Source organism: Nyctibius grandis, chromosome 5 (assembly GCF_013368605.1).
Source record: "Nyctibius grandis isolate bNycGra1 chromosome 5, bNycGra1.pri, whole genome shotgun sequence".
In the NCBI taxonomy this organism is placed as follows: Eukaryota; Metazoa; Chordata; class Aves; order Nyctibiiformes; family Nyctibiidae; genus Nyctibius; species Nyctibius grandis.
This window is the reverse complement of record NC_090662.1, coordinates 39,512,021-39,525,330: the sequence shown is the minus strand read 5'-3', so window position 1 is coordinate 39,525,330 and position 13,310 is coordinate 39,512,021. Positions and strand designations below refer to the sequence as shown.

General features: G+C 43.7%; 1 protein-coding gene across 2 annotated transcripts in view; it reads left to right on the top strand.

Annotated features, from left to right (window-relative positions):
* Positions 1–13,310, top strand: part of PPM1H (protein phosphatase, Mg2+/Mn2+ dependent 1H) — a 169,726-nt gene that overhangs the window by 137,694 nt on the left and 18,722 nt on the right. For both annotated transcript variants that reach the window (XR_011048246.1, XM_068401703.1), the window contains exons 7-8: positions 6,671–6,734; positions 8,467–8,574. Coding sequence is in view for 1 of the 2 variants with exons in the window: in XM_068401703.1 (XP_068257804.1) it covers positions 6,671–6,734; positions 8,467–8,574 (172 nt within the window). In the remaining variant the exon portion in view is untranslated. The remainder of the gene's footprint in view (positions 1–6,670; positions 6,735–8,466; positions 8,575–13,310) is intronic.

Here is a 13,310-nt window from a genome sequence, read left to right as displayed (position 1 = left end):
GCATCTCTGCTTGGGCTCTGCCTTGGCACAAGATCAGGTGCCGCATATGCAACAGCAAACAAAAGGCTCCCAATCTGTTTTATCAGAAAGAAACTAAACTGAAATGAGATAATCTTCAATTTGAAAACCCAAGCAAAAACAACTCTTCCCCCAGGTAAGGTGAAGTCTCTTCCCCTGCTCCTGCTTCCCCAGCTGCACAAATTTGACATAACCTTGGCTGGGTACCTAGGAAATCCTCTTTCATTCCATTGCCACCCAGGACTGACTTATGGTTCTGCTCCTGGCTGAAAGGAGGCCCCTTGCTCCTCCTTGGAGTTTCCAGCACTGCTGTGGGATGGTGAGGTCTCTGCTTGCTGTGTCTCACTGCTTGCCCCATCCTACACTCCCAGAAGAGTTTGCTTTGTGATTCCTCCTTAACAGCAATCTCTTTTCCTTCCAGAGGATTCCAGCTAGGAAGTGTGGAGCAGGCACTTTGAGGTTAACATGCAGTCTTTCTCCCATCTGCCTCACCACATCCTTTTAACAAGAAGTACAGCAAAATGTGAATTTACAAACGTTTTTTCTGTCAGTCACAGTGCAGTAAGCCCATAGGGTGTTAACAGCCCACTTCCCTTACCCCTCCAGAGAAGATTGCTGACAAACCTTCCTGTTTGTCTTTTAAAAGTAGAAGAGATGAAGTAGATTTTAAGAAGCATTCAAGACAGCAGATTTGCTGGGGAAAAAAGACTTGGCCTGGTGAGACTGTTGCAGAACATGGATCCACTTGATGTGCAGCTGCAGTATCTGCATGCAGTTTCTGTCACTCTGGGTAGTAGAAGCTCAACCGGTCACAAGCAGTGAATGAAAGTGCTCGCAGCACACTTGCTCTGTCCCTCGCAGCCTCCTGAGCACAAAAGCAGCAAGGGAGGGTACTTATAAATACCCTCAGTTAATTTTTTTTCCATCAGTCCTTTATTTAGGCAAGGGCCTCTCTAGGTCCTTGGCCACCCTCTCCCTGACTTTTCCTTCACCAGTTTCTTTTAATGCTCCATTAGAGGTGAATAGGCTAAAAAATCAGCCACATTCCAGGAGGTGCCTGAGAGAAGATGACAGTGTTTGAATCTTTAAAATTGGCTGGCCAAGACGGACAGAGTTTGTTCTGCTTAGGAATTACTTCCACAGGAGTATGTGGTGCTGGGGGATACATCCTCTCCAAAGTCCACACTCTGTCTTAGGACTGTACAGGACAGTGAAGGCTCCCTGGAGGTCCAGAGCTCACGTACCAGTCTGATTTGACCAAGCTAGAAATCATGTGTGTACAAGTCATGCTGAGATACTTTGTTGTTTTTTTTTAATTTGTAGATGGGTAGACATAACTAGAATTTGCAAAATGAAGCATTACCCAGTTTCAGGTTCAGAAGAAGGGGTTTCGGAATTTTCTGGGAAAAACGCATGTTTTAAAACTTGTTTGTTTTCCTCTTTACCTGAGAGAAACCCTATGAGAGTATCTTGGTTTAGAGTAGATCTTTCCCTAAAAACTGTTTTGTGCATATGTGCACATGCATCTGTTGTCTTTAATTGATTTGGGTTTGCCATCATCTTTTCTCTTAACAAACTTTACTACAGCTTGTGTGCTTTTATTATCTTTGTTTATCATAGTATTGCCTTATCAAACTATATGTCAGATGAGTAATCAGGGAAAGATAGTGAGGCACTGGAACATTAAAGCTGACCTACCTAGACAGTACGTAGTATCAGACAGTACTGTCTGGATTTAGAGATCCTGACTCTGCAGAAGCACATATGTGCAGGACATTTTTTAAAAATTATGGCTGGATCGAGACATAAATTGCATATTTTTCAGTGGCTCTGTGCCTAACCTGCACTACGCATCTTTTCTTCCTGGTAGTAAGCACACACTTATACTGGTTTGATGCCTGTAGTTCAATAGACAGTACAGATAAACAGTTCCTTTTGGGTTGCTGATTTAAGCTCTATTATCCAAAGGGTTAGCTCCAATCCACTGATTCCTTGTGTGTGAGGTGGGAAAAAAACAGTTTCTATCAAGTTTTGTGTTGCTCAAGGATTAAAATCTGGTTTTCTGTTGATATGACCAAGGAAAGTTGATCTTGGGGGAAGGGAGGTTGGTTGGTTATCTGGGGTAGTTTTGTTGTGGGTTTTTTTTTTCGCGGGGGGTGGTGGGAGGATGTTTTGGGATGGTTCTAGGTTTGGGTTTTGTTTGAGAGTGGTGGCAAAGCAGTGCTAGATGAATCTACAAACCTGTCTCACAGGAGAACCTTCATCCTTGTACTCAGTATGAACTAGGACATTTCTGAAGCCGTAGTGCTTTTTCTTGCTTGCTTGCTGCAAGTGGATTTTGCTCTATGCTTCAAGTTAAAGCCCTTTGATGACGATTCTTTTTGCTCTTCCTTAGGTTTAATTCTCAGTTTACTATCAGGTGTCACTAGCAGAGATACAAAATACACACAAACTTTCTAAAGCCAAGTGCTATGGAAAAGCAGAGCACAGAGTCTGGATTCCCATGTTGTTCATAGAACTGAGCCTTCCAGGTCAGGGTAGATTGCGTTTTCGCCACCATCTGTTGTGCCTGGGGATGCCAACACGATACTTTTCATGACCAGTAACCTTACACAGTTTGCTGTAAAAGAAAATATTATGTGGATTTTTTTTTTGTCATCATACTACTCTTACATGAATTTGTACGTGCTTTCAGAAGGCAAATTTTAAGAAACAACTATATGGCAAGAGAGTGCGTAACACATGTAAGAAATTATCTAGGATTTTGGCTCTGAAATCTGAATTTGGGAACTGACCAGTTTTTCAAGTTCTGACCCAGCAATACGCAGGTAACTTCGGTAATCTTTTATTTAAAGAGTGCCTGAAGCACTGCTATTGACCTCAGCACTGTAGGAAACTTCTTCCATAGATTGTCTTGTGCATTTAGCAGCTTCTGGTGATTTTTTTCACCATGTATTTAGAGCAGATTCCAGTTAGCATATGAGTAACATCATGTCAGTCCTAGTTCTTTCGTTCTGACATCTCTTTTGGCTCCCGGTGCGATTTGGCCCGGTTTTCCAAAATGTTGATCCTGAGTCCAAATGTAACTTTGTGGGTGGTACGTATGTCAAGCCCTAGTTCAGTATTTTTGGACAGCAGTAGCATTTAATAATTCTTTTGAAATGAAAAGAAGAACCAAGTTAACTGAAAAAAATGCAGCTAGATCTAGCTGGGCACAAGCTCGCCTTTTCTATTCCCCCTTCTACCCCCCTGTTTTTCCATTTGGAAAAATAGAGGTTTATGTGGCAGAAACACTTGACAGGATTTAGGCTCAGTCAGAGCAGCAAGCAATAGCATAGCCTTGTCTTTATAACCTGTCTCGTCATGCCCTGGTGGCACCTGAGACCACCTGGGATGCGGATGAGGAAGATGGGGAGAGTGGAGGTTGCAACCCTCTGTTTGTGTGTGTTAAAACAGTGAGCTAGGATGAATTATGTAGGTGGCTGAATAAGGCCATGTTGGCACTAAAAAAGCCAAACAACCCCCTCAGGTTCTCCATATGTCTGTGTTTGATGTACCTACTGCCATATTATATCTTTATATACAGCACACTCTAAACAGCACAGGAAGGTATAAACGCAACTTTATTACATAAAATGAAGTGAAATAGCCCAGAAGGTTGTTGCCTGTGTGAAATAAACACACATACAAAGTACAGGAGGTTTCACAGGGCATAAATCAAAATGAACTCCATAGCTTCCTTCCTTCTTTCTCCCCAGTGCAGTTGCCAAGCTGCTAGCTGAAAAGCTGTCCTTCATCCTTCTCTTGCAGCAAACCACGTAGTCATATATTATTAATTGTGTTTCTCTAGTAATGCAGGACATAGGTAATTTTCTAGAGCGTCTCAGGTTGCTTTTCAGTGTGTCTGTGCCAGCTCCACTGCTGTGGTTGCAGTTCTGAGCATTGTTTTTCAAGCGCTGATAATTTTTCAGGCAATAGCAACATCAACAAAAAAAGCGTGTTTGAGATGAGTCTTGACACCCAAGTTCTGAGTCCAAGAGGTGATTTGCTGTGAGAAACCACGAAACAAATCACTGGAGCCCTCTGGGCCTCCCTCACTTAGTTGCATAGCTTCAGGAGGCCATAGGCTCGCCAGCTGCCCTTCCTAATCTGCTGATGAAACAAGTTAGCTTCAGCCCTTGCAACACAGCCTCTTCCAGCAACCTTGCATCGTTGTGTAACAGTTGAAGGCCCTAGGGACGATGGTCCTTATGGTGGTTCCGTAAAAGGTGCTGGACTCGGTAGTAGGGACCATTCTTTTGAAGGACACTGGCCTAAATGATGCCTTTTTCACCCCTTCTTTTTTTTCCTTCATCCTAAAGCACAGTCAGTGTGAGGTGCTATGCAGAACAATATAAGGAAGGAGGGGAGAGAGGGAAGAAAACTTGGTCCCTGTTTTTGGCTACTTACAGGACAGTGTAAATTGGGGGCTTTGGCCTTAAGTATTTGTAGTTATCTTGCAGATAATATAGTTTGTGGCTAAAGAATGGGTTTGGTTTTTCCTTTAAAAAGGGGTTGCAAATAGTTAAGTCACATCAACTTAATCGTGTTTGCTATTTGTAACAAATATGTACAGCAACTTGAAAATCCAGTAGGAATGGTGGTCTTGTTGGGTTTGTGGTTTGATTAGTCATTTCACTCTGATGCCCAGTATGGACTCAGCTGATACCCTTGTTCTTGGTGTCAGAGCACAACTGGCTCTATGCAAGGAATACGAAAGAGTTCAGACTCCTCCTCGAGGAGATTTCACCAGCACTGTAGGTCCAGCTGGAAGGTTTGGAACATGTTCGTGAGGGATGGTAAAATTCTTCCTTCACATTCAAACCAGGATATCCAGGTTGGTGAGTGAGGTAGAGATGTTAGCTATTCCCTGTTGGAAATAAAGGAAGGAACAAGAGCAAAGTCCATGACTGACTCATCTTTCCCAACAAAATGCTATTCTGGGATATAAACATCAGGGAAGTTTTATCATGCTGGCTACTTGTAGTGGTTTGTGCCTTTTTGTTTGGTTTAAGAGCTAAGCTGTTTATAAGCTGAGCTGTTATATACCCAAGATATTCTTGACTGTGTGGTCTCCCATGAAGCAACCACTGTGTTTTGCACATCTCACCTGGTTCCGTTTTGGGATTTCACACCTAGTAACGTTTTGTAGTATGGGAGCAGAGTCCTCCACTGCTGTTTCTTCTTTGCATTTTGGTTGCTTTTCCTCCCCCTGCCCCCACCCCAAACAGGCCCTACCTGTGATTACTGGGAAATGTAAAGGTGGGGCTTAAATGTCTGTGCTACTCTCTTTAAGTCTAAGGCTTGCCTAGGTGTTGCAGCATGTATAGCTGTGTAATACACCACCATTTATTGATCCTAGGTCTATGCCATATTTTGGTGAAGCAGGGGGCAGTTTGATTACAATATAGGGTTTCACCCTTAATTTTTAATTTCCTGCTGGTTTGTGTCACAGCCTTAAGATTGCTTAAACCTGATTGAATGTGACTCCCCAGAGCTCAAGCAGCCAGCCCAGCTGGAGAGCCACGCAGCAGGGGCTAGTGGTGGCTGGCAGGGGACCCACCGCGGCGCCTGCCCTGCTGCCACTTCTCCCTTCCACGTTGGCGGGGAGCGCTGACTTGTGCACTCGGGGGATGATTTTGGTATCACCCCAAAGGCTTTGGGCAGGGGTGGGCCAGGACGGAAGGACAACATGCTGGGGAGGGAGAATTTTGTGGTATGAAGGGAAGGAAGCGTGTCCCTCTGGGGTGATGTACTGTAACCAAAGAGGCTCCCCAGCACCTCGGCTCGAGCATGTGTTACACAAACCATGGCACTCTGCAGCTTATGAGAATGACAGCTGACTATTTTTTTTTTTTATTTCTCACTGGCAAGATTGCTCACCTTCTCACCTCATCAGTGTCAAGAGCTGGGTGTGTAAAAGGCAGAGTATGCAGGCGTGTGATAAACAGAATCAGAGCATGAGCATTTACTTCTCTTGTCTTTTGGCCATGGGAAGGCTGCTGTGAAATGTGAAATCTCTGACAATGTTGACCGTTGCAGTCAAGGTCAAATGAGCACTAAATGTTCTTCTAAGACTCTTCAGCACATGAAGCTTGTCTTGGTTTAAGCACTCCTGAAAGGTGAGAACAGGATCGGAGAGCTGTTTCACACTTCGACTGTGTACACGTCCTGCTATTGCTCACCATTTCACGTTAACAGTGTGAATCTAATCATTGGTTAGCTTCTTGGTGGATCTGGGGTGGGTTTTTTTTGTTTGGTTGGGTTTTTTTTAATGACACTGTATTATGGTATAGCTGCTGCCATAGCCAATGATATCTTACCTGATTAGGATGTTATTCTAGTCCGCCTCTTTTTCCTTGCAAGCAATAGTGGCAGCTTGGCATGTTAGATATTTCCTGGTGTTCACTTTTCCTTTTGGTGAAATGGATAATTCTTTGGGGAAAATCTTTGCACAAAAAAAGAAATCTACATCTTGTTTCAAAGACAGAGTCCCTAAGAAAAATAATGAGATTTTTTTTTTTTTTTTTTTTTAAATCAGCTGCTTGTTTCAGGGCACTGGGTCATTAATTGAATGCAAGCCTTATAAATGTTGTTTGTCCTCCCTCCACAGGGCATACAAAACCATAGAGGAAGATGACTTGAAGTTTCCCCTTATATATGGAGAAGGCAAGAAGGTGGGCATGTTTGCTTTCCTCGGACCAAAGGAAGAAGGAATTCTGTGCTGTTTACAACTCGGTTTAGCCTGTGCAGTCCAGTGTTTTCCACTCAGTATCTCTTTATTTTATCGTTTTGACAGCTTGAGAGAATATCTTGGTTCTGTCATAAATCAGTCTCATGTCTGGGGGGCGGTGCGGGGAGCTCAACATACTAAAGAGCATTTTTATAGCAAACATAGTCATTTGCTGTTTAGTTTGCTTTTGTTTTTCTTTCATTGTAAGTGGGCTACAATGAGACTGTCTTAAATAATTGACTTAAAATGTTCCTGATTTCATTGTAAAATATAACTTAGGCTGGATGAAGAGAGCAAAATACCTCATGTTTGCTGAAAACAAAGCAGTAGGATATTTAATAATATTTTAGAGTGCTCTGAGATGCAAAACCCTAATTTAGGAGGGGGAGGGATCAGGGCAGGATTTGGGAAGTATAACACCCCTTAACCATACCTTCTTCAGCTAGTGTACGTGAACTTACTGTTGAATTTTTCTGATGTCTGAATGCTGATAGTTTTTCTTGAAAGGGAGAAACAAAGCGTTGTGTTCGGGTGTACTTTGTTTCCAGCTCTGTGATTAAGAACAGTGAGATCATTAGTGCTGATCCCAGCAAGCTTAGCTGGATGCAGCAGTAGGATCAATATAAGGACACAGTGGCGTCAGTTTGCCGATATTGGTATGCTCGCTGTGTTTCTAAATAGTGCTCCCCTGCTGCATTAGGTTCTTATCTCAGTGCAAAAATACACACTCTTCAAAATTAGTCCAAGTTTTGAAGGTTCAGACCTGCAGCTTATCTCTGAATTTGGTTAGGTTTATAATTATTTGCAAAATGTTTCATGCACATCTTTTTAATTTACTTTCTTATTGCCTTATGGAGCCAGGGGTTAGTGAAGCAAAATAATTTTGAGTCTGTTGCTTGCTGTTATTGATGCTGTGAGCTCTCTTGTTCAGAAGCTGCTGCGGCTAAACTAGAGTTTGGGGGAAGTGATATGCAGACAGCAGAGAGTGAGATTCCCCGTGAGGCTGTCTGCCTGGTCAGTCTTTGGAGAAGTGTTAATGAAGAAAAGCCCAGCACCTCTTGAGAGACTGCTTATGTTGCAGAGGAAGGTGCTTGCGAAAGGAAGTGGTAGACCTGAGGTAACAGCAGACCTGCCTTAGACTGGCTCTCCCCAGAGGAGAGCACTGTGGTCAGTGCCACTGTGTGTGTGTCACCTGTCTGTTCAGCACTTCAAGGTGGCCTTTGGCACTTTTACTTGGTGGAGGGAATATATGGCAATATGTCAATAGGAAGAGGCTGCAGGTTTCTTAGGTGAGTAATTAGGCTCCTCATCCTTTTTATAAAACCCGTTTACTAACAGTATAGTTTGCTGAAGGAATGTTCTTGTAGACTGGCATGGGACAGTGAGGCGACCGGGTTACGTTCCTATAGTCCCAGTCCCTTACAGAGGGTCACAGTCTAAGATGGGTGTGCGCACATGGGGATGTGGGTGAATACAAAGCTTGGAATAATGAGGGAAATGGAGATGGCATGAGTGTGAAAAGTTTTGAAGTTGACTAGCTGTGTTAAATCTAGTGTTTCTGGGAGAGAAAAGAGAATTAATCCCTAACTATAGCAGTTACGAAGTAGGAACGTTATCTCTTTCCCTGTTGACACAGTGCATGTAACAAGATTTGATCCCATTGCTTTTATTTCCAGGCTCGGGTTATGGCAACAATTGGAGTGACCCGAGGACTGGGAGACCATGACCTGAAAGTACACGACTCCAATATATACATCAAACCTTTCCTGTCCTCATCTCCTGAGGTAAAACAGCCAAGGTTCAACTACTGGATTTGTGGGAGAGAAACAAATATACTTAGTGTGCTTACTTGTTCTTCCCAAATTGTCCATTCTGATTGTGGTCCAATCCAGGTAACATGCTGCCTTTGCCAAAGGTGCAGCATGTTAGTAACATCTGCATGGTAGGAATTTTATAAGTTCCCCAGCTGTGTGCCCTGGCTATGGTTGCTCCACATCCCTGGTCTACGGTTATCCCATAGCCTCGCCATTCAGTGTGACAGACACCCATCTCTCCCCACCTTCATGTGCTCCAGCTCCCCTTGAGGCCTAGGTCATGCTACCGTCACAGAAGCTAATGGAAATCTGTGTTCTCCAGAAGGGAGCACTGAATGTCTTCCACAGTAGCGTAGTATCCTGCATTACACAGAGGATACCAGATCAACTGTTAAGCAGGAAAATACCAAAAGCAATTAGAAGAGTGCTTTGTTCTTCCATCTCTGTGCCCCTTCACCTCCAGTTCTTAATTCTTGATGATAGTTTTGTGCAAACACCAAATAATGGCAGGAATGGCAGTGTGCATTCCCAAATGATGACATAAGGAGGGGATTATGCAGTCTTTGTGTTAGGGGTAGTTTTAAATGCCTCCATCATTTTGACTTGCCTCACCACAAACAATTCCAGTTTTTGACCAACAGAGACCTTGCAGTGAAGGATATCAAGCCTTCCAAAGGGATTTGAATGTATTTGTTAACAAGAAACATGCAAACCTCGCTTTTATTTCCTCTGTAACTGCATTCCTGTTCCTACGTCAAGGAACAGATGACACATATTTTTCATAAAATATTAAGCAAGGGCAAACCATCTGATGACAACACAAAAAGAAGAGGCTTTGCTTCCGTGGCCCAAATGCTGAGAGCTGTCCACTGTCAACTGGCTTGCTGGAGTTTTAACCATATCCAGTATTTGACCTTGAATTTATTGCTTGCTTATAGCAGTGTGAGAGAATGAAAATACACAGATGACATAATACTGCTAGGAAGGAACCAAATTATTAAACTAACCTTGCTTAGAACATCTTTGTGACCTTAAAAATAAAAATTTTAAAAGTGCTGAGAGGTTCTGGCCCTGAAGAAAGGGACTAGATCTACAGACAGACCCTTCTTCATGTTTCCTTGCTGTCAATCCGGTACCTTCCCTCTCCTCACTTTGAATGTGTGGTATCCCTCACTTGGGACCTGTTCTCCTCAGCCAGGCAGACAGCAGCTCTGCCCTCATCACTGTGATGGATTTGTTTAGTGCCAGAAAAATGATGCAATTCTACCTATTTTTTTTTTTCTTTCTGGCATCCTGAGACCCAGTGTTTCTGGGGTATGTAATGGCTGCAGCACAGCATCTCAGCAGTATCAGCTCTGCCAATTGCTGCTGCAGTATTTGCCTGTGTGTATAAACCAAAGCTTCTCATGGGCTTTTCTGATGTGTGTGGAGTGTGTCTGTACGTGTTCAAATTCTGGAATGTGACATTCAGTTCATATGCTATCCACATTTCAGGATCTCTTAACTGCTTCGCAAAAGGGAAGCAAAATTGGCTTTGTTTCCACATTCCCTTCACAACTAAATTCAGCAGCAATGTACGAGGGCAGGAGGAGGACAGACAGAGCACCAGCGACATCAATTTAGAGATACTGGAAAAAAAAAAAAAAAAGCAACACAATTTTATTAGGAAGTAACATATGCTCCAACTTGCTTTCCATTGCACCTTCTTCTCTTAATAATATCTTCGTTTTCTTCCCAGAGAGCCCCAGTGCTTTATCTCCTCGTGTTTGCCCCTGACTTGTTCTGTCCATATGTGGACAGTGCACCTTGTACAGAAACAGGCATTAAGAAACAATGTCTTTATGCTGCCATCTGGGAAGCGTGGCACTTGGAAGTAAAGGCAGTGGCATCAAGCAGCAGTCATATTTGGCCCTTGTGCAGCACTGGATTTCAAATTGTTTATGTAGAGGTAGGGAAGCACAATGTCTGGTTTCCAGACCTGGAAAAGGGGAGGCACAGGAAATTAAGGCGCCCAGTGAGTCGTGACAAGGGGAGGATCCAAGTCCTCTGGCTTCTGTTTCTGTGCCAAAATTACAGTGTCCTTTCCCAAGTTGAGGGCAACGTGGTGAGTTTTCAGAACATTTTACTTCAGCGTGGCAAAGCTCTGGTATGCTGTCTGCCTAAATTTAGCTGAAGGAAAGGTAAGCATCCCTGAGACTACATCCAGAAATAGGCATATAAAAGTAATTTGAGGGTGGTGCAAAATGATACTTTGATAGAGTGCCAGGCTATGGGAGGAGAAGTCATGTAGCGAAGACTGGCAAATGTAATCAGGATTCAGTGGCTCAGCTGTTAGGAGACCAGATTTGGAGGACTTCTGCAGGTTGGTGAGCTCTAGAGAATTGAGCCTTTTGTAATGAACTGGAGTAGCACAAAGCAGGCAAGCCATGGCTGAGGCTCTCTGGCATGGAATTAAATATTTATTTTTCATAATGAAACAGTTCATTTGAAAGCTTTCAGCAGGAAATTCTGCTTTTTAAAGCTCAGCAAGAGCCACCTTGTTGCAGCTAAAAAGCAGAATTTCATCCTGATATTTTTCGAATGGGAGCTCAGCTGTTTGTTGGGGAGAAGTGTGGCTTTGACAGCAGCATTTGGCCCATGCCAGCGATGAACCCAAAGCCAGCCACCACAGTGAATGATAAGAAGGTAATGAAGGAGAATTTTCCTTGTTCCATTATGTTAGTAAAATCTTTCTGACAACTCCACAAATATGTCAAAGGACATGTTTTAGATTCACATCTGCCTTCTGGAGAAATCTTCAGGAATTACACCATTGAATGGAATAAGCAAGGCAAATACTTAGGGAAGTACAGTATGATCAAAAGGAGTCGAGGTGGTTTCAAGAAGCAAACATCACACTTTAGTGGCTTGAAGTCCTTCAGGGTTTTGTCTACCAGAGAATTAAAAAATAATAATAAATGCAGTAGATGGTCTTGCATGAGCACTTTGATTTCTCAGAAAACATTTGAGAAACTGTTCTGCATCAGAGGTTATTAATGTGAAAGATATGAAGCTACAGACTAAGTGGAAAGTTGGCACAGTCTACTGGAAATTGGCTAAAGGGCAGGAAACAAAGGGTGGCAGTAAAAAGCTAAAAGGAGATTAATTGGTGAGTGCTGCAGGGAGCAGTGTTGGGACCCGCTTTTTATTATTTACATATAAATTACTTGGAGGGTGGTATTGAAAGATCTCGTTTGCCAGCAAAGCTGCGCTGGATAACACTGTGCATAAAAAGGGACGATACAATTAAGAAAGGGCTTAATTTATTGAAGTAGCCGAGTTGATCAATAGTGCAGGCGAGCGAATGCAGGCTGTTGTTTGGCTCGAGTTCCCCTGGGGCCGGCTCCTGAGGAGCACCTCAGGTGGCTGCAGGCTCGCGTGTCACTGTTGTGAGCGGTTTTCAAGCCGCAGGGACTCGCGTTGGCTGCCTGTTAGAACCAAACCTGGCAAGCAAGCCGCAGCACCTTCGCAGAGCTGCCTTGGTGCTTTTCGGCAGCCAAATGCAGGGTTTTTTCCGGTGGGTAGATCATTTGAAATGTAAATATAAAACCAGCCCACCTGTTTGTTTGTTGCTTGCCCAGAGCATTTTTCTCGGTGCTCTTGATTGCACGTAGGTGAGCAATATGAGAAACAAATATCTGGACTGAAGAAAGGCGTTATGTGACAAACTGCATAACGTGTGTTCAGAAAGATGCGTGTGTCTGTGGGCTCTAGTGGTGTGTATCCGCTGTTACCTGTCCGCAGAGATCTGTCAGTATGGTCAGGATAAAATGTAGTGTAACCCAATGCTTATTGTCATGGATGTCTGTGCTACCGAGGTCCTGGTGCTCCTTCCTTATAGTTGGCTTTTTACGTTTTCTGGTTGCTAAAGTCAAGATTAGCTAGTTAACAGGTCAGCTGCTCTACATCAAGTAAGACATCAGTGGATGGTAGAAGTATGGTGACCAAAGTGGGCTCCTTTGAGGGCTGCCCTGATGCTCCAAAGAGATATTAGAGAGTGAGAAAGTTTGCCAGGGCAGCACAGAAGGGGCTGGTAGGCTCGGGGGAGTTGGGCTGGTAGGCTGGGGGGAGTTGCTGACAAGGCTCTCGGGACAGCACAGAGGCAGAGGACAGAGCACAGGTAGTCCAAGGCATTCGGGGCAGAGGTCATGAGTTCTGTGGGGCACTATCAGGATTAACATCTGGCTGCAGAAGCAACGAGTCATGAGGGAAAGATTGAAGATTCGGGATGGAATTGCTAGGAAATTTGTCAAGGGTGCAGCACCAGTTAAGGAAAATTCTGCCCTGCCAGCCGGTGTCTGGCCAACCATCATCTGCTCTAGCAGGGCTGTGCGATACTGTTTTGCAGCGTGAAGCTTTGTGCAAATTTACTTCGCAGACAGAACATCGCTTAGACCTCACTGTTGTTCAGTTTCGTGAAATGCAGCTATGGGAAGGAGGCAGTCATTGGGAAGGTTGGCTCTGGAATTTTTAAAAAAATAAAGTAGTAATTTCCATCGGAGCCAATGAGCTGCTTTTGGTCACGTAAGATTTACAGCACTGTGGGGTTGCTTGCTGTTGCAGGCACTTAGGTAACTCCCTGGACCTCTCCTCATCTTTCCAAAACTCTAGCATATCACATTCCCTCGCCTTTTCTGTACAGCATGTGTGGAGTATGCTGTGGGGTG